The 21,440-nt window shown below is 27.6% G+C and overlaps 1 protein-coding gene and 1 pseudogene across 1 annotated transcript; one reads left to right on the forward strand and one right to left on the reverse strand.

Annotated features, from left to right (window-relative positions):
- Positions 1-2,353: 2,353 nt before the first annotated feature.
- LOC112684256 lies at positions 2,354-4,035 on the reverse strand (annotated as a pseudogene).
- A 1,384-nt stretch (positions 4,036-5,419) lies between these two features.
- On the forward strand, positions 5,420-9,391 carry LOC112683207 (THAP domain-containing protein 5-like). Its single transcript, XM_025554121.1, has 5 exons — positions 5,420-5,741; positions 5,866-5,927; positions 6,151-6,286; positions 8,159-8,335; positions 8,445-9,391. The coding sequence occupies exons 3-5, from the start codon at positions 6,222-6,224 to the stop codon at positions 9,247-9,249; spliced, it is 1,047 nt and encodes a 348-aa protein (XP_025409906.1). The 5' UTR covers positions 5,420-5,741; positions 5,866-5,927; positions 6,151-6,221; the 3' UTR covers positions 9,250-9,391.
- Positions 9,392-21,440: the final 12,049 nt, after the last annotated feature.

The following is a 21,440-nucleotide window of genomic DNA, read 5'->3' on the forward strand; positions in this document are numbered from 1 at the left end:
TATGTTTAAGTTAAACATCCTCTCTTAAAATAATTAGTATTATTAGCATTTTATAATTATAATAATAATTATATTTGAACAATTTAAATATATTATATTTTGATTGATTTTTTTTATAATTGTGTAAAATTAAATGTAAAATATATCAATTATTATTATTATGGTGAGGATTTCACTTAGATCTTTGAGGGCAAGGTTAAGGTTTTCGATAGCGAGATTAAGATGTTTGTTTGAAGTAAAAATAACCAGATCGTCCGCATAAATTAGACATTGATGACCGCGCGATGAAAAATGTTTTTCTACGATACTCATATATACGTTAAATAGAATGGGGCTAGGGCAACTGCCCCGTGGAAGGCCGGAAAAGGTATAGCGGGTGTTAGTTGCACTGAAGAAAGAAGAAAAAAATAGATTCTTATGCTTGAAGAGGGAGGATAAAACGTTGCAAAATAAAGTGGGAACTTGTAAAGAAAGAAGATGGGAAATAAGTGTAGAAATGTTAACAGAATTGAATGCACCACGAATGTCGACAAAAATGGCAAAAAAAAATTCTTTGTTGTTGAAAGAGTGATAAATTTTCCCAATAAAAGTTGAAAGACATTCCAAGGTACCCATACCTTTCCTAAAGGCAAATAAATTAGCAGGAAGGATGGAGTTAGACTCCAGCCACCAATCAAGTCTAGATTTGAGTATAAACTCGAAAATTTTGCATATAGACGAAGAGAGATATAGGGCAAAATGAGTTGTTACTGTTAGGTTTAAGAATAGGGATAACATGATAGGAAGTCCAGGTGGATGGGACCTGTTGAGATGCTAAAATATTATTGAGAATGGATAGAAGAAAATGGAAAGCATTGAGTGGTAAATGTTTTAGCATGATTGGTTAGATATTATCTAGACCTAAGGCAAATGATTTACGCGAAGAAATAGCAATGTCGAGTTCGATCACAGAAAAGTCTTTTGTGAGGACGTGGGGTGGAGAATGTTGGGAGTAATAATTTGGGTAGATTTCCGAAGCTGACGGAACATGACAAGGGGCAACTTTGGAGCAGAAATTGTCGAACCAATCGTCGTTTTCAAAGTTTTTACGAGGATTAATTCAATTTTTGTATCTTCTGGCAGTGGTCCAGAAATATTGAATTATATGAGAAGGGTTTAGGTTGGAACAAAAAACTTTCCAATTTTTCCTCTTTTCACTTTTGAGTAGACGGGTGGTGAAGGCACATGAGTTACGATATTTAAGGAAGTCGGCCATGGACCCTGAGCGTCGGAAGTTCCTAAAAAGTGGTGTTCTATTTTTTACAGCTTCTGTACAGGAGGGATTCCACCATGGGAGGAGGGAGGGTACCGATTGGAATTTGGTCTTTTTCTAGGGATTGAGGATTCAGCAGAATTATTAATGATACTGGTGAAGGTAGAGTAAGAAAGAATTGAAGGATTATTATTGGTCAAAGAAGCAATTGAATTCTGGACTTGAAGTGAAAAAGATGACCAATTTGCTTTATTGATGTTGAAAGAACTATGAATATTTACGGCAGTATCGAGATTGGCACTGCGTTTCGTAAAGTGGGATAGACGATTTGTTTTGGCAGTTACTATAATGGAGATATGATCGCTACCATGAGGTTCACTAAGAGTGCGCCATGATAAGTACCAGGAGATATCAGGAGAGCAAAAAGATAGATCAATAGCCGAATCGGATGAGCCAGGTCGTCCGACATGAGTAGAACTGCCATCATTTAAAATGCAAAAGTCTAATGAATTTATCATATTGTAGATCAGGTAACCACTGCGGGAAGACAAGTTCGAACCCCAGGCAGGATGAAAAGCATTGAAATCGCCGCAGAGGAGAGTATTTAGGGTAACAATTGAGAATAAGTCTTGCCATAGGTTAACGGGAATACTGGAGCTACTGGGGAGATAGCAGGACCATGCCTTTAAAGGGGGAGATGAATCAGATAAGACGACCTCAACACCTATGATATCGATTTTTAGATTAGTAAATCTATTTCTGGTGATATTATCAATGAGAATAAGTTTGGATTTAAGGGATCTGTGAATGGCTACGGCTACGCCACCATAACCATCCGAGGGATCTGATCTGTAGATTTTGAAATTTGGAATAGAGAGGGAACGTGAAGGTAGGAGCCAAGTTTCGGAAAGAAGAGCAATAGAGCATTTATGATAATTTAGTAGGTTTTGTTGAGATGGAAGGCGAGCAGGGAGGCTTCTCACATTCCACTGAATAATATTAATGTAGTTTAAAGAATTAATATTATTAGCAATCGACACCATAATTTATTAATTATAATATAAAATATCAATTAAAACTTGAGGAGTCACTATGAACTGTAGTGAGGTATTATTTATGCAGTGAGATTATAGAATGGAGTATTGAGAAGAGAATATATGGAAGATTCAATTAGAGACTGAAGAGAAATGGAGGAGAAAGGAGTAGATAACGAAGGAGAATTAATAAGAGTTTCAGATAGTTTATGGGAAAGAGATTGGACCCATGATAGATCTCCTGAGTTATTTACAGGAGAGGATTCTATGTTAGGAAGTTTATTTAAGTAGTTACCGTTAGGTGAGTAGGACTGAACTTCAAATAGTGAGTAATTATATTTTTTGTTAAAAGAGGGATGAGATTTATGTTTTTGTTTTCCGGAATTGAAAAAATGATGATTATCGTATAGACAAGGGAAGCTATATTCGCGGAGAGTGGTGTTTGGTTTAAGAATTTCGGAGATTGAAGGCTGGCTTTTTACGTCAGAAAAAGAATTAGCAGTAGAGTAACATTTATTTTTCTTAAAAACTATGGCGTCATTGAAGGAAATGTTCTCTGTAGCCATGATTTTTTTGATATTCTTTTGGGCTGACCATTCCTGACAGCTACGGTCTGTGGCGACGTGAGGAAGTTTACAGAAAATGCAGCTTGGATCTGTGGCATGAAAGGTAGGACATTCAGAAATAGAATGTTTGGAAACGCCGCAATGACTGCACCTAGGGTCACTGCGACAGAACTTTTGAGTGTGACCGTATCGAAGACAACGATTACATTGAATAGGAGAGCGAATGCTGGGTTTGACGTCGAAAATCATACTATAGATTGAAATGTGTTGAGATAGTTTGGGGGACAAGAACTTGAATTCAACAATGCGTGTTCGTACAATGTTACCATCTTTTTTGATAAAAATGCGTTTATAGTTTGTGATGGGGAAACATGATTGGACTCCATCCAAAAAATCGTCCTCCAAAACGTCGGAATCTAGTCTTATAATGCCAAAAGAGAAAATGAGGTTCGATGGAATAGTAACTGTGAAGCCACATTCCAACAAAACATCTGAAGTCAAACAAAGATTGGCGTTCGTTATCAAATCAAAGCTAATCTTGATTTTTTTTGAACCAGCGGGCTTGATATTTGTTATACCGGTAAAATAAGTAGAGAAAAAATTTGGCTGCCTTAATAGGGTGCCAGTTTCCCAAATTTTTGTTCAAATCAATGCATTCAACAAGAATCACGACGGGGCCGTTATAATCAGGTGAGAAGGTTTGTTGTATTCATTGAGACGACATTTTATATCATTTGGTAAATCAGTGGTGTGTATAGAAGTGGTTATTTGTGTAGAGTTAACGTCCGGTAAGGAATTTGATGTATAGTCATTAAGGTTATCAGTAGATAAACCGTTATTAATGATCGTGTTGGCCGACGAATTGTTGTCCGTAATATAATTGAAGGCTGATTGCGGTAGTATTTAAAATTGGAGTATTATTAATAATCTGTTGAAGTCCGGGGGATTGGGGAGTAAGCAGATTGGATTTTGACTTACGTAAATTTTTTTTTGATGTGACGGTGATGAAGCTTGAATCCGATGTACGATTAGTAGTCAAGGAAGGCTTGATTTTATTTGGAGCAGGTGATTTACCCGCGCGGGAGTCGCCGCCCGAAGACGACGACATTTATAGGTAATTTATTACCCTAACGATTAGATAACGATAATATGCTGCGATAACTGTGACGGAAAGAACAACAGATCGCTACAACAGCTGAAACGCGATTGAATACATATATATATATTCTTTAACTAATTTTACAAAAAAATAAAAAAAAAAGAAAATGCCGAAAAATGCACTGACTAGATAGAATTTTTCATCTCGCTTAGTAAATACAGTTTAAGAATACAATCCATATTTCATAGAGTTTTTCAATATGTATTAAATAATTCTAAAGATTGAGATAATGAAACAGAAATACTATTTCAATGATTTATCAGTGTTTTAAATAGTCAGCAAACATATTTCTTGTTAATCGTACATAGCAAAATATTCAGTTTAGCTGATATTTTATACGAATTAATACATTCCAAACATTTAGGTATTTTATACATCGTAAAAAATTGAAGAAACTAAATGTCAAGTACAAAATTATAGTTTAAATATAATTGAAATATTATGGGAAACAGTTTTATTAAATAAAGACGATTTTGAGCCACAACGTTAAAGACATGGACAACAGACCCGAAAACATTTTATAAAATACTTTTTAATGAAATATTGGGTAACATATTAACAAATTTGTGAGCACGATTTGATTCTTTAAATAAATTCGAATTTTTATCATTAATTGATCCAAAAAAATATTCAAACTACATGATAGAATTTCCAAATTCTTCACTAGAAAACTTACGAGAGTCAAATTCAGGAGATATATTTGATTTTATTAGATTACGAAATTAATTAATTATATTATACACATCTGAAGAATTTTTTAATACAAACTCATATGATCTAGTCAAAAAAATTAAGATGAATTATTTAGTATCGGCGTTCCAAGAAGTATTCGGTCAATTAATTTTAACTATTCCTCGTACAACGGCTTCAGTTTAATAAATATATAAATAATCAAATCGTATCAAAGATCTATACAAGGACAAAAAAGACTTAGTTCATTATTATTAATTTGAATTGAAAAAGAACTCCTAGACAAAAAAAAAAATAATTTAGAATTTTATGATAGTTATAAATTAATTTTTAAAACAAAAAAAAACGAATGGATTTTAAATATAAATTAATTTTAGATTATAATTTTTACCTATAAAATACTTTTTTAAAGTTTTGAATTCAAATTTTATTTTAGCGTCTACCCAATACAAAATATTACTGCACGTCACTGACATGATTAAATTTTGGATTTTGGGTTCAATCTTTTGCTAGATAAAGTCACTAACAAGTGTACCCCAATCAATAATTATTGCGCCATATATTTATGATAGACCTGTATGTTTTAAAAATTGTGATTTTTACCTTTACCATTTAATCATAATAAATAAATACCGTATCGTTGGCTACGCTGGTTTCCAATTAGGTTAGTGTTATCACAGAATAAATTTAATTTAATCTATTCTGTGGTGTTATCTGGTGTACTTGGTTGACATTTTTATGGCAACGAGTGATTTTTCCTGCGATAATCTAATCTTTAAAGTTATAGAGTGGAAGAACTGTTATTCACTATAATTTAACATAAGTGTTACAACAGAAAAAAAAAATTTGTAGTCTTGATAATAAACTAATAAAAATTCCGTTATGCGTTCGAATAAGCCCCGCTCGAATGTGTATGGCTTTCTTGTTGTGTGAAATTATTGTCTTATTCTGCTATTGTAGACCAACTGTTTACAGTTTTACATAATTTTATGTTAATTTTGTTTTAATATCAAGAACAGCTAGCATGTGCTAAGTCAAATGTAAGTATTTTTTTTCTTCTTGACAAGTCTGAATTGTATGGTGCACATCCATTATTTAAATTCTTTAATTTTTGATCCAAACAATACAATTGTTTGATTTTTGGTAATTTTTTTTATTTTGCAGATTTTCTGACATAACCTTTATTTGATTAAGGAACATTGCATATTAACTGACACATATAGTAGGTATGTTGAGACTTAATTTATTGAGTAAAATGAAATATGTTTCCTATTCTATTCATTAAATTAATTTTGTGTAACATAATATCATATACTTTAAAATTAATTTGAATAATATATGCTTCATTTTTATTACAAATAAATTAATATTATTATTTTATAAATAATTCTAGTGAAGATATAAATGAATATATGTACATATTATTAATTTTATTTTAAAATTTTTCAGATAAACCAAATATTGAGAACAGCATAATTTATTGCTCTCTTTTATAGATTTAAAATTGTATTTTTTGAAACATGGCTGATCAAACTTGTTGTATTGGTACATGTACATTTTCTCATTCTAACCAGAAGTTTTTTAAGTATGTATATTTTTGATGTACCATAGTTTTTTAGACAAGTACTTTTAGGAAAGTTGTGTTTGAAAAATATCAAAAAAAAATTAATAAATATATTGATATTTACTTTTTGCAAAGAAAAATATAATAATAAATGTATCATGCTAAACTAATGTAATATTTTTTCCTCAAAGCGATACCTGTAAATTTTAATCAGAAAATCGCCATTTAATAATTGGTGGTATTTGGAATATGGTATGAATTTTGTTTTTGATTTAAATTACTTTGGAGTTTAATTTAATTTGTGGCCTCAATCACAGACCTATTTTGGTCTTCAATCTTAAAAACCGCTTAATGTAAAGTAACTGATTGTGCGTGCATAAAATACAACATAATTCAGAGCTAGTATTTTCAAAAAAATATTTAAATATATTTGGGCATTTATCAATACTCATAAAATAATTTTTCTATGACTGAAACATTTTCAAAATACTTTTTAGTGCAGTAAAAAATTATGCTTTTAGTTGTGATAAATATATACATTTTTGGTGGAATGAAACTACAGATCGCTTATATTTAAATCTACTTTTTGATTTTTTGAAGATTGTCGGACACTAAGTTCAAAAATGGAAATGTCACGCCTTAAGTAGGATGTATGGTAACATTATGCTAAGCATTCAATATATAAAAATTGTGTTATTTCAAAACAATAAATTACATCATAATATTATAAATCTATAATATAAAAATGAATCGCAAAATGTGTTGGTAAGCGCATAACTCAACAACGCCTGGACCAATTTGGCCAAATCTTTTTTTCAAATGTTCGTTGAAGTTCAAGGATGGTTTTTACGGCGAGAAAAATTAGAATTATTGCTGGAAAAACCCTAAAAATAGCCCTTTTCTTTTTCTAATACAAAAATGTATAACTTTTCATCAATTGAGAACGGCTGGGCCGATTTAACTCAAATTTTTTTTAATTGTTCGTAATTGCCAGGAGAAGGTTTTTACAAAAATTTTTTTTGGAAAAGTGCTATTGTTTAATAAATCATAGTTTAATTTAATAATTTTTGACCCGGTCAATAACTGCACAATTGAAAATGAATTATTAAATAAAACTATTAAAAAACTATAAAAAAACTATTTAAAAACTATTAATTTTATTTTTGGTAGTAAATGACGGGTATTGCATAAATATTAAACTAAAAAGATCCCGCAACAGGTGTCAAAACAAATAAGAATGTTAGTTCGAAAAATTATTATGCATATCGGTTGATGATTAGACGCGACCAGGACAAAATTATTCTACGATATCATGAACTTCGTCAACAATTCATGGTCGAAATGTATGTAAAGATAGAGAGCGAACGATTTTGATACTTGCGATTCAATCAAAAAAAGCTGCGTGCAGATGATTCTCAAAACAATTATTAGATATTGGAGATGGGAAAGTTACTACAGATTATTACTACAAAATATTCTCTAGAAATAATTTATATGACAAAACTACGTTTGTCGGGTCAGCTAGTTAATAATAAATTTATTGTATGAATCAAAGAAATTATACTATGCACATCTTATATAAACTCCAAAATCAGAATTTTGACTAAAAAATGTTTTCATTAAAAATTTCAGAAAAATTAACTTAATAACTATTTGCATATAAAAATATTGTTTCAATTTGAAAAACAAATTGATTTGTCAATGAATTATATGAATTACATAAATATTTATATCGCATTTTTTAATAAATTATTTATATTTAATAAATATCTTTTGTTTTTAAAAGTAATTTTAGAAAAAGTATGTTTAAAATTGTGTGATAAAGAGTTTTCATCCCCTAATCATAAAAAGCGGGTATACAAAATGTAATATTGTTTATTTTATTATTTTCAGGTTTCCATTACATAATGTAGCATTACTTTATGCGTGGTTAAAAGCAATGGATTATGATAATTCATTTGATATAACTGAAAATACATTAATATGTAGTGCTCATTTTAAAAATGATGATTTTATTTTGGAAAATGGTTCTTATGATATTTCTCCAACAGCTATTCCATCAAAGTTCAAGTATGAAATTGTTTTTAGATAACTTATCAGTTTTAATAGCTTAAATTAAGTGTATAAGTTCTATACCTATAATAACTAATGTACAAATTAATTGTTCCAATGATTACAGATATGAAATCTCAAAGTTAAATGAAGAAACATATATTTCAAATACATACAGTAATAATATAAATAATACTGTTGGTAATAGTACAGTATTTAACTCTGGTACAGATTATGAAATTCATTTGTTGCCTAATGCTAATGAATCTTCTAATTTTACTCAAGATAAATCAGATGAAAATGATAACCAAGAAGTATCACATCAAATATTTCCAACTACAAGAATTAATAATGACCAAAATGAATTGCTTTATAGTGATCATTCAACTAAAAATAATAACATACCACAAAGAAGTTTTTCTATTTACCCTTCTTCATTAGAATCTACGAGTAATTCTGGAATTGAAATAAGTAATCCACGTACTATTGGAAAATCAATTTTATACCAGGAGACCAATCAAGACTTAGATAATCCAGATTATTGGATGCCTGTAAAACACCGTTGTAAATCCATTTTAACTAATAAATATGCTAAACAATTAAGATTAATTGCCAATTCAAGAAATAGGTTCATTACAAAATATGATAAGAAGGGTTCTGGATCCATAAATGCAATTGATATTAATCTAAGGTACTTAACACTAAGAAAGCTTTTATATGAAACTGAAAACAAATTAGTGGTCAATAATTTTGACACATCAAAATATCCAGCTTTTCGGTTAAATAATGACATGGAAATATCTAATATTATTAATACCTCACTAGGAGCCATAAATGGCAATTCGTCTACTAATAAAAATTCTTGGTCACACCCTGATAACAGTTTCTCAGAAGTTTTACCATCAGCTGACGATGAAAATTTAATTTTATAAATAATAACTATTTGTAAATATATATGTAATATTTTTATATTTATTCCAGGTATGTTTGGTGAATTAATTAGAACTACTATTAATTTAATTTTGTCTTGAAAATTATTTCACCAATAAAAAAAAATCTAAATAATTTGATTACTGTAGGTTTTATTATATTGTTGAATCTTATATTTTAAATTATTATTTTAAAAATTAAAGATTAGTGATATATTATTGTACATTTTATCTTAAAACAATTTTTATTCACTACTAATTATAAGGTAATATTTATTATTTTTTTATATATTGACAGAATTGAGTTGTATCACCTTCCTTGATATAACATAAAATGTGTATATTGTTTTAAAAATATATATAAATTATGATATCATAAAATAAATTCATGTTCATTATGAAGTTTGTGTTTTAGTTTAATAATAATTTTCAAAATATATGTGGTTATTAATTTTGATTTGAAGCTGAAAATATTGTTTTTAGTTATTTATCTACGTATTTAAATTCAATAGAAAAACTTTTTTGTAAGTATCAATATTATATCATATTTATTTTTTCCTTCAACTTATTGTGAATTTTTTTCAGTTTCATTAATTTTAACTATTAATTTAATGCATTTATTGTTATGATACTTTTATTGACAATTTGAAATATATATATTCCTGATGGTTTCAAAAATAAATGTATATTAGTAAAGTCAGGGGCGTATTTATGGGGGGGGGGGGTGTGATATGGGTGTTAGAACATCCCCAATCGACCATTCATTAAATTACAAACTTACTTAACAGTATGATTTGAATAAACGTTGTGTACACTTGTCGATTTTACATACACTGTCTTAATATAATCATTTTCATTGGTATAATAATTTATATAAATACATGGTATTTATTTATGTAATATAGGAGGGGGCAGAGCCTCCCACTTACCATAAGTCTATTAAATTTTAAAACACCCCCGTTAAATGAATCCTGGATATCTGAGTCAAGTTACAACTTCATAATTATGTTGTATAAAATTAAATAAATGTCCATTGTTATAATTTTTAGGGAAAAAAATTTCGATTTTGATAAAGTTATGATTCCAAAGCCACACTAATTTCTGCCTATACAAATCATCGTGAAATTAAATATTATCCTTAAATCATTTTTAAATTGAATTGTTCATGAAAAGTAATATTACTTATAACCGTGGTATTGATTTAAACTAAAATCTAATGCTTAATATTGAAAAAAAAAAATAATGGTTTTTAGGGTCACCCAGAAAGTAAAATTACAAAAGTTCCTTAAATCTGGGGACATTTTTTTTTTGAAATTGGCACATGTCATGTAAGATGACAGATCGATGGAGATCGTCACGAGAGTATCAATCGATATAGAGTCTATTATATTAAAAATATATAATTAATTTTCAATTTATACAGTACGTACAGAATCATTAAAATAATTTTGTACTTTTGTCGATGTTGAGTATAAAAAACTTTTATTTCATTCAAAAACTAGATGGTTATCATTGTTTTCAGCTATAAACAGACTGTTGCAAATATATCCAGTTTAAATAATCCTGCACTTAAATCATATTTTTTGTCACAAAATCAAATACCAATTGCAATTAAATCATTTTTTGAAAATCCTTTAAATAAAAATTATTTATGATTTATTCGTTTACTAATATATATATTTTATTCGAAAATTGAGATAATGGAAAATGAAAATAATTCTATTGGGGAAATATTATACTTATTGTTGTTAGTAGAAAGTACCTTACAAGAACGAAAACAACAAGCGTTTTTACCCATAAAAGCAAAAGAAATATTTAAAAATAATTATAACCAATCAAATGCATCTAATCTAATTTAAGAAAAGAAATGTTAAATGTTTATGACCATGGTTTGTGTTATTTAAAAAAATGAACAGCTAATTTTGATCAATTTAATGTTCTCAAATGGATGTCCCTAAAATCCCAAACCTTTGTGGATTGATATAGAAAATAGCCTATTATTTAAAAAAATAAATGATCTATAATTAAATAACTCTTAATTATTCGATCAATCTCAAAACTTAAAGTGGTTTTGTCAGAAATGGAAATAAATGAAGATTTTTCATTATTATTATCAGATTAAAAGTGGGTAAAATATTTTGAATAAAGGAGCTATGATACATCTACCGAAATTTTAAAAATATGCACATTTTACTTCGCCATACCAGCTCAAACTGCCAATGTCGAAAGAATTTTTAGTTTTATCAAAGTACAATAGATTGATGATAGAAATAGACTTCTATCCGATTCTGTAAAACATTTGTTGATGACACAATACAATTTTAAGCATTTTGACTGTACTCAGTTTTATAATAACTGTATTAAAGATGAAAGTTTTTTTTATCAAAATTTCGAAGTAATGATAAATATTAAATTTTATATCTCAATTCTTTATTAATTTTTTTTTTAGTTAAATAAATATTAGCTATGAAAGTAGATTTTTATTATTACTTTTATGGCATAATATTATACAAGGCTGGACATTAACGAGTTAAAAATTAAAATTAAGTTAATATTAACTAAGTTAAGTAACTCGTAATTTTTTTTTTTGAAACTAACTTTTAACTTAAAAAGTTCAATTTCAAACATATTTAACGTGTTAACTTCAAGTTAATTATATATATATATATATATATTTCTCAAAATTAAGTTATATTTAAAATTTTAAATAAACCATTGATTTTTTTTTTCATTGTTGGCTTGAGAAATAATAATGTCATAACAATGAAATGGAAAAATTAATAATTAATACCGGTTGTTTGATATTATATACCTACACAATATAATATATATATAGGTATTAGGTGGATAGCCTGTATCCAGGTAATAGGTACCCACCCGCATGTAATAATAACTAAGTACCCAACTATAACTTTTTTTTTTTTTTTATAGTAATAAATTTGTGTTTATTGATGTTGAATATTGATGTCTATACAATATTACAATATACATACAGTATTTACTATTCACTATTTAGTATTTAGTACTATACGTCTATACACAATACACATTATGAATATGAGTTATATGATATTGGGTATTACTATATATTTTGTATATTTTATACAATTAAAATTATATGTATATCATTTTCATAATATATAATGAAAAAGGACATTGAACATATAAATTGATATACGTTTAGGTAATAATAATATTATAATAGTAATCATATTATGAAGTTGTCATGACGTCGCATTCGTGTACTTAATTAGTTTTTTTTGTAAACCATAACTCATTTTACCTAGTGACACGCACACGCCACACATCCCAAGAAACACGTTATTATTTATTACTTACTTGAAATTATTAATATAACTGATGGAGAAAAAATTATTTCTGAACATTCTGATTCAAAAATCGTCAACTGCCCACCTTAAATCCTCAGTAAATACTGCTTAGCATACTACATAGTTGGCCACATGAGCTTGACATAAATTCCATTTTTGTCATTCATTTTATTTTATTTTCATTTCATTTTAGTTTTGATTAGAGATTCGACAGTAATTACATTTTTAATTAAGTTAATTTTAATTTAGTTAATTTTTTTTATTCATTAATTTTTAACTTAAAGAAGTTATTAAAAATATATTAGTTAACTTTTAATTTAACTTAACTTAATTTTTTTTTTATATTAACTTAACGAGTTAAAAAAAACCGTTAACTTGCTCAGCTTTGATATTATATTATGTACTCTTTTCTTAAAGGCACCATCTGGTAACCCTATGCGTGAGTCGTATCGTGTGTCATAGGTAATTTCATTTTATTGTATTTTTTTTTATAATAATTATGTTAAAATCGTAATATTTTCGTAAAATTATTATGAAGTTTATGTGGAAGAAGTTGGGAAGCAATCTGTGTTGTATGCCAGCTCCTACGATAAGCATAAGTTGGTTTTATATAAAGATGTGATTTCAAACAATATGTCGTTCTTGATTAATGATAATAAAAAAATAAATTGATTATTATTTAAACGAAAGAATTCACGAAATGTATGTTTATTATCATTAGAAGAATGTCCTTTTATAAGATCTTTAAATAAACCTTCACTTACTCTTGTCTTAAACAATTTTTTTACTTGAATTTCTTTCCTTAGTTACGATCTAATAACGGATTATACCAATTATTGTCTTCCTCCTCTAATAATAATAAAATAATTTTGTTATAATTATTAATGATTTTTTCCATCGCTACTACTTAGTTAAAAATAATTATTATAACAAAAAAATAATTTATCAAAAAATATGTTTGAACTTTACACAATATTAGGATAAAATGAACTCCGGCCTCAACATTTAGTCGTATTTAGCATGTAGTAGCATATAGTTGTTACAGCCAGCCGCAATTTGAAAACGTAATTGGACGACGTGCGCTCCCGCTATTTACTGACCGTACAAGATCTGGACGGGCAATCGTTTTTTGACTTTTCAAAACAATAGCGCCGCGAATATTCATAATCAACTTATGGAAGTTTGTGGTAATGATGTAATGAGTTGATAACACGTTACAAAGTGGATTAGGTTGTTCAAAGAAGGCCGTAGGTACTGACATTTACAATGAAGAAAGAAACGGGGGTACCGTCAATCATTTCGGACAAACTTGTGCAAAAAATCGAAGAAAAAGTGCAATAATGCAACAGTGTTTTGGGATTGTAAGGAAGTCCTTTAGGTTGATTTAATGCCTAAAGGCACACTATTGATGATGAAGCGTATTGTAACAACTTAAAAAATCTATGGAGAAACATTCAAAACCTTTGATGAGAGTTGTAATGAGAAAAGTAATCATTATAACCAGTGCCGAATTAAACATTTGTGAGCCCTTTGGCAATTAAAATGTTGGGCCCTACAAAATTATTTTTTTACAAACATCTTTAACATTACTATCTGATAACTAAAATAAACAGATTTTATAATAACCAATTATTATTAATAAATAAAATCATGTCCATTACATTTTTTTATTTGCAAGAAAAATGAACTATTACATTATTTATATTTTTTTCAAAATTATTTTATTATTATTACTGCATATAATACCTACAACTTAATATATATTATATTTCATAATAACAGGTATAATTAAATAAATAAAAATATAGTTTTCCGTTTTCACAGGGCCTTTTAAATGAGTGAGGCCCTAAGGCGGGTGCCTACTCCGCTTAATGGGTAATCCGACACTGATTGTGACATCGCCAAGCCCTACACGGCACGGATTTCTTAAGAATTGCTTATTTTATTTAGACGGAATATCATCAAACACTCCTTTTATTCACCTGATCTAATATCTGTTTGCTATCTATTCCTTATCCTTTAATTACGTAGGTGTTAATTGTACATTTAGTTCCTAGTATATTTATTTCTATTTTTATCATACCCATATTTTCTAGGATAGTGTTATCTGCTCCTATAATAAATGTTTTGCTTTCTGGATTTATTACATTTTTATTTTTAATAAAATAATATTCAATACAATTTATATTTGAACCTGTATCTATTATTGCCTGTTTTTTTATTTTGAAATAATATTTCTATAGATCAAATCTGATTATATTTTTCAATGTTACTTAATTTTTCTAGTTATTCATTTTTATCTGGTTCATAATTGTTTTTAAGTTCCTCTTTATATTGGTTAATTTTTTCTATATGACTGATTTGCTTATTTTGATACCGTTGTCTTGCAAAAATTAAATGTTTTTTTATTTCTCTATCTATAATATCCTTAAATACATTTTTACTTCCCGAATTTTTCCGAAATTTTTTATAAAGGGATGTCTGATACTGTTTGCACAGAGAGAGACAAATATACTCAGAATAGAAGCGGAATACAAAGCCCAAAATCAGGACTCATGGTCAAGTTAGTAGCATTGCAGCATTGCACAATCATTATAACCTAAACTGTGAGATAATTGAATATATTATTTTTATATAATTTTCTATATTCCTAGAGTGTGTTTAAGCTGATTTAGGAGTGATAAAGGGCCTCTAAAATTTTCTTGCACCTGGGCCTCAAAATTGTAATTGCGGCACTGCTGCCCCTGTACTGGTTGGTAGTTTTGTAAAGGTAATTTTCAAAGTGAAGTGAAGCGTTTACGAAAACTATCAAAAATATATTTTGCTGTTTATATTATTTTGATTTAGAAATTAATCTTTTAACTATAAATTTAACCACTTTACATTTTTAAGTTGTAACACAAAGTTTAAAAATCTAATTCATAAAAATTCTCCCACGTCGTTTGAAGGTAATATGAAAATAAAATATTCTATCGTAATTTCATTTAATATGTATGTTTATATAGTTTACTATATTCTCATTGTTGTGAAGCAAACATTTAGATAAAAAGTTGCATAATTTTGTGCTTGTATTTTTATAATGTTTAGACTACAGAGTATATACATGCATGGTATTAGAGAAAGATAATATAGAATATATTATATAATATCTTTGTACATCTGACTATAAGTAAAATAATAATGTCACAGGAAGTAAAAGTTTCTATAAAATATTTATTATTTTCTATCATAAGGGTATTTAAATGAGATTTTGTGGTCTTGCGGCTTAAAACTCAATGAGTTTCTTAATAGAACTTAAAATTTACAAATTATGCAATCGTACAATTGAAAATTCATAACGCTTGCCTACTTATTTTTCTAATGATCATCATTATTTGTTTTGGCTGTCCATCATTTAATTTAATGGGTATTGTAATTACGATTTACAATTATTACCAACGATAATATAATTAGACATTTTTTTTGTGTGTATTACCAGGAATTGAGTAATTTTTTACTTATATATCTTACTAGTATATTTTTAACTAAATGCAATGCTTATTCATTAACCGGGTAGAATTTAGGCGAGGTCCGATATTGCTATAAAATGTAAATAAAATTTGAAATGGTACATATAGTTAAAAATATAATTTATTATGGAAACAATAAGCATGTTTCCTACGAGCAATCTACATAATAGACTTTAAATTTTCTATAGTTGCATCATCAAGTTGAAATTACTCAATATACCAACCCAGAAAATAGCATTGCCAAGCGTGAGCGTCATCGTCTATTTTATCACTTAAGATTTATACCGGCCTTAATTTTTATGTTAGAGTGTACGTAACTAGGGTGCAATATAAATTACTGTATTCTCGATTTGTTATTGCAATTATAAACGTATTTCGCCGTAATCTGGTAAAATGTACAGATTTTTTTTAATTTTTGCTTTTTATCTTCCTTGGGACATTTTTCAAGGATAATGAAATCACGATTTTATATTTTTGTTGACACAATAATTTGCAAGGTAAATCATTACTAAACACTTGTAACAACGATTCTAATTAATTTAAGCACTAATAATCAAACTTTCACGTTTGAATTATATTACTTATTGTAATCCAAAGTTTTAATTTTGTAAAATGCATTACAATAACTATATGGACCAGCGTTAACATTTATATCCTCGTAATTTATCTTTACGAGAGGTCACGAGGAGAAAGAGAATGCCCTTGAGTAAATCACGACAGTAACCATTAATCCGTTAGTTATAAATTATTATAATTTTACCTTCAATTTAATCCTTTTTTATATACATATACATTATATGCCCTTCTTATGCATACAATTTAAGTCGTTATAATATTTATCTATATATTATATAGAAATCTTCTTTTATTATTGAAACTTTATATTATCAATAAGTCCAGTATAATAATTGATTTATTGTTAAAATAATCAAATATTAATTTTATGTTTCAACAACATAACATTAACTATATTCAAAATTATCTATGAACCTCATTTTTAATGGTTGAAACTTTAAAGTTAATTTAGAAATGGGTAGTACATAGCAGTATTACACATGATATTTTTGATAGCGTATATAAATAATTATAAGAACTTAAAAAATAGTGAAATAATAGAAATAATATTAATAAAAATAGTAAAGCTATGTTAAAATAAAACCTTACATAGTTCTAATTAATTTTAATCTTAAATATGAGGAGTGGATTTGAAGCTTATATAAGGGTGAGATGAGCTAATATTTTTGAGTGATACATAAAGTAAAATGAAAACTTGACCATAATTTTAATAATTTAAAAGTTCAAGGAGGGGTGATCGCCATGTCACTCCCCAATAAATTCAACTTTGCTAGGTATATGTATGTTTTTTTCAATGTTCTATCGTATTGATAGTAATATAGGTACGTATCCATTTCTTCAGTAGTCATATCAGTAGGTCAATTTTTAATTAATTTTTTTGTTGAAGATACTGGAAAGTATGAAGTTATAAAATTATGATTTCCTCAAATTTATCGTAAAGAATACTCGAAGTTATACAATTATTTTCCATCTGTTCGTCATTGTGAAAAAAATGCCCATAATATTTACGTGTATTCAATGATTAGTTTTAAAACTTAAGTTTTAGAAGAATATTATATGTATTGTAAATTAAAAATATTTTTGTTTTACAGTGTCAAGAGTAACTTGTCAAAAAATGAAGTAACGTATTATTTTTCTTATTATGTATTATTGTCCGCCATTAATCTAAAAGTATTATTTCTGAAATATGCAACCGGCAAGGTATTATGGCGTTATATTATATTAAGTAAACGCTGCAAAAAATTAATTCCGTAATAATAATTATAAACATAATTTACATTCATTCAGTATTAGTCTGTAGTTGCCTGAATTCTGTGCAATAATTTTTTTGTAAAACATAATGATAATATACATGATAAATAATGTTTGAAATTCCATTTCATATTTTATATCAGCTAGTGGACATAAATAAAATGGAATTTTTTTTTAGATCTAGAATAAAAGTTTTAGAACAATTATTCTTTATAATATTATTCATACCTCTGACTCGCAAAAAAAAAATCTTAAATCTTACGCCAAGAATCGATTGGTCAATCGTTAATTACTATTAAAAGTTCACCTAGAGCATATTTAAAAATTATAAATTATTTGAACAATTTTATAATTATGTACATATTTTTTGTTTGTTCTATAAACTGCTTTTTGTACTAATTAATTTCCATGACTTTTTTTAAAAAATATCATGTCATTTTAGTACATGAAAGGAAAACCAGAAATGCTGATAATTTTAGCCCAGGGTCATAATCATGTGTTGTATGGCATCTATCTATATGTTTTGGTTAACCTATGAACTCTTAGCCTTCAGTAGTTCAGTCACAGATACTATCATACTAAGTGGTAAAATAACCAATTAAGGGTTCCTCAATAGAACCTAGGTAAGACATCTCAATTTTGTATATTTACAAGATAAACGCTGCATATATAAATGCATATTATATTTGTCTCGTTTGTAATATCTATTTGGGGTGTGGTGACTAGTGTAAGTCAAATTCTTTCATAAATTAATTCTATTGTGTAGCGTGCCGATAAAATACAATGGCCATAGAAAAGATAATATTATAAAAGATGTTCAATTAAAAAAATGAAAATGCTAAAATAAGATTTTAATAATAAATCGAATGTAGTCCACGACTTGTATACGCCACGCGACCGAATTACTATTTGAATAGAAGTGAATAAGATACTACGCAGTTGGATGTTATCGATAAAATAGTACAACATAATAATATATTTATCTTCAATAATAAATCATTACAGAGGTTTTTTTTTAAGTCATAGCGGCACTATCATATGGATTCTTGATTTTTATATGTGTGTTTATAATACGAGTACATTTGAATTTCTTACATTTGATATAATCTAATACAATTTCGGGTATGTGTTAGAATAATTTACAAAACTTTTAGTTGAAATTGTAAATTAAGTAATTGAGGTATTTACCTAAATCATAGCATTTCTTATGATGCATTTTCTTATTCATTAAAATAATTAATAATATCATCGTCAAATGAATACAAATTATACTCAATCTACTCGTATATTCGAAAAAAAATGTCGCGATTGCATGTTGAATTATTTGACAAAATGTTATAAAAATAATATTTAAGTGTTTTTCCGATGCATATAATACAATTTAATGTTATAATTAGAGCCCGGATTTATAAGCATTTAAAAAGTGTCAAATATGATATGAATATGCAAAGAAAAAGTGGCTAAATATGCAATTATATACATTATGTTACACATTATAAAATATGTGTTTTTTTTTTAAAAAAACCACACTTTAATACCAAATCAAATTCTAAATATTTTATAAAAAACAAAAAAAATTATAATATCAATTGCTTTATATTTTAAATTATTTAAATCAATCTAAAATTTTTAGGGAACTTAAAAACAAGTATACAAAAAAAAAAAAAAAACAAAACTAAAAATAAATATTTTAGATCATTTGAAGTTACCTACCCTCAAAAAACCAATAGAAAACTTAAAAAAAAAATACAAATCTTTTAAAATAATATTTTTGAAACTTAATACCTATCATGTCTATGTGTGCTCTATTCGAAACGATTACAAAGTTTTCTGTAAATTAAAATAGTTAATTTATTAAAACCCATTAAATATTCATGCTACATGCATTTATGAACAAATATACAATAATTCTCAAAATATGCAACATAAAACTTGGTGTTTAAATTCGGTGTGATATGAATCGTGGACACTTTAAACCTCCATAGACATGCATACACTTAGTACAAACATGCAAATGCATATAAATTCGGACTTTAGTTATAATAGGATGTTCTTCGTTCCGGAATCGGGTTTGCATTTATTTACTAGTAGTGGGTAATTATAATTATAAATTAGAGGCGTTATTCGAGATTTATTATAAGTTATACATACATTTTTGTATAAATTATAATAAATATGTGATAGTCTAGTTTCCGATCTCATGGTTTTCTACGTTTTTAATTTTTAGGCTGCACATAAACGTGCTTTATAGTGACACAAATATTGTATAATTATTTTATTTATTTAGTGTAAAGGAGTAGGTATACGATTTTATTATACACACACACACTCCTATATAAGATAATAAAATGCGTGTACTTCCATGTGATGAAATATAACTCGTATAAGTAGACGTAATCAAACTCAATTTTCTAAACTTGCATGTATTCATACATAAAGTGGCATACATATTTAAATTGATAAAGATTTGGCTTGATGGCCATTACTAATTTTTATTTGCACTTTTATCAATCGATATATTAGTATGAGAATTTTTTTAATGTTTATATATTTTTATTATATGTGGTGATATATAATTTTATTTCATAACCATTTTTTACAAATGTTAATCTAAGTGGATATGTATATTGTCACAATTGTAAATTTTATGAATTTTTCGTAAATAGAAAAGATTTTTTTTCTTATGTAATATACTAAAATAAACAATTTTCAATATAAAAATTTATTTGATGTAAATACGCGTGGTTGTGTGTGACATTAAGTTATGATTTTGATGTTGATTAAAAAACAGCGAACTACGTGTACGTGGTGTATTGATGCATCACAAGTCTTCAAGGTAGTCAGATTGTTCTGGTGGCTATCGACAACTATTAAAATAATCTTGGAAGGCCGATTGAGGTAGGGCTGCAGTCGTACATCGAAATGTAATTAATAAAATTGAGATTAAAATTTAGAAAAGTTGAGAATTTAGGATGAAGTTTTTGAACAATCCATTTATTTTTGATATGAACACATAACAAGACCAAGATATTATCGTATTAGACACTTCTGTATTAATATATTTTGTAATTTTTTTTTTAAGTGGAAATTCTTAAGGTTCTGATAATAATATCTCTTAATCCGCCAGTTCTGAGACCTGCAAAGTGTAGTGCCTAGTGGTCTTATTTCAGTTTTTTTCTAGAGTAGGGCAGTCTGGATATTCTTATTAAATGTCCGACTCAGTTGCTCATTTTACTTAAGTGCCGATTAAAGTGAGGTTAGAGGGACATCAAACCAGTTCAAAAATTTAATGATTTGTACTTAGTATATAAGAACCCGTTAAATACATGTCTCATTTTTCTGATTTACAACTTGTCAATAGCTCTATAAAAGAAGTATTTATATTTTGATGATGTGCCGACTATGGAATGGCAAAAATCTTGACTGTGGCAAATGTATGAGTTGCCCCTTCCCAAATGAAGCCACCGGTAGGGCGTAAAGTAAAACCTAAACGTGCTGCGGAGTGGTGGTAAAGTGATCGAGTAAATGC

This window comes from Sipha flava, unplaced genomic scaffold (genome assembly GCF_003268045.1).
Source record: "Sipha flava isolate LNK unplaced genomic scaffold, YSA_version1 104_pilon_pilon, whole genome shotgun sequence".
Classification (NCBI taxonomy): domain Eukaryota; kingdom Metazoa; phylum Arthropoda; class Insecta; order Hemiptera; family Aphididae; genus Sipha; species Sipha flava.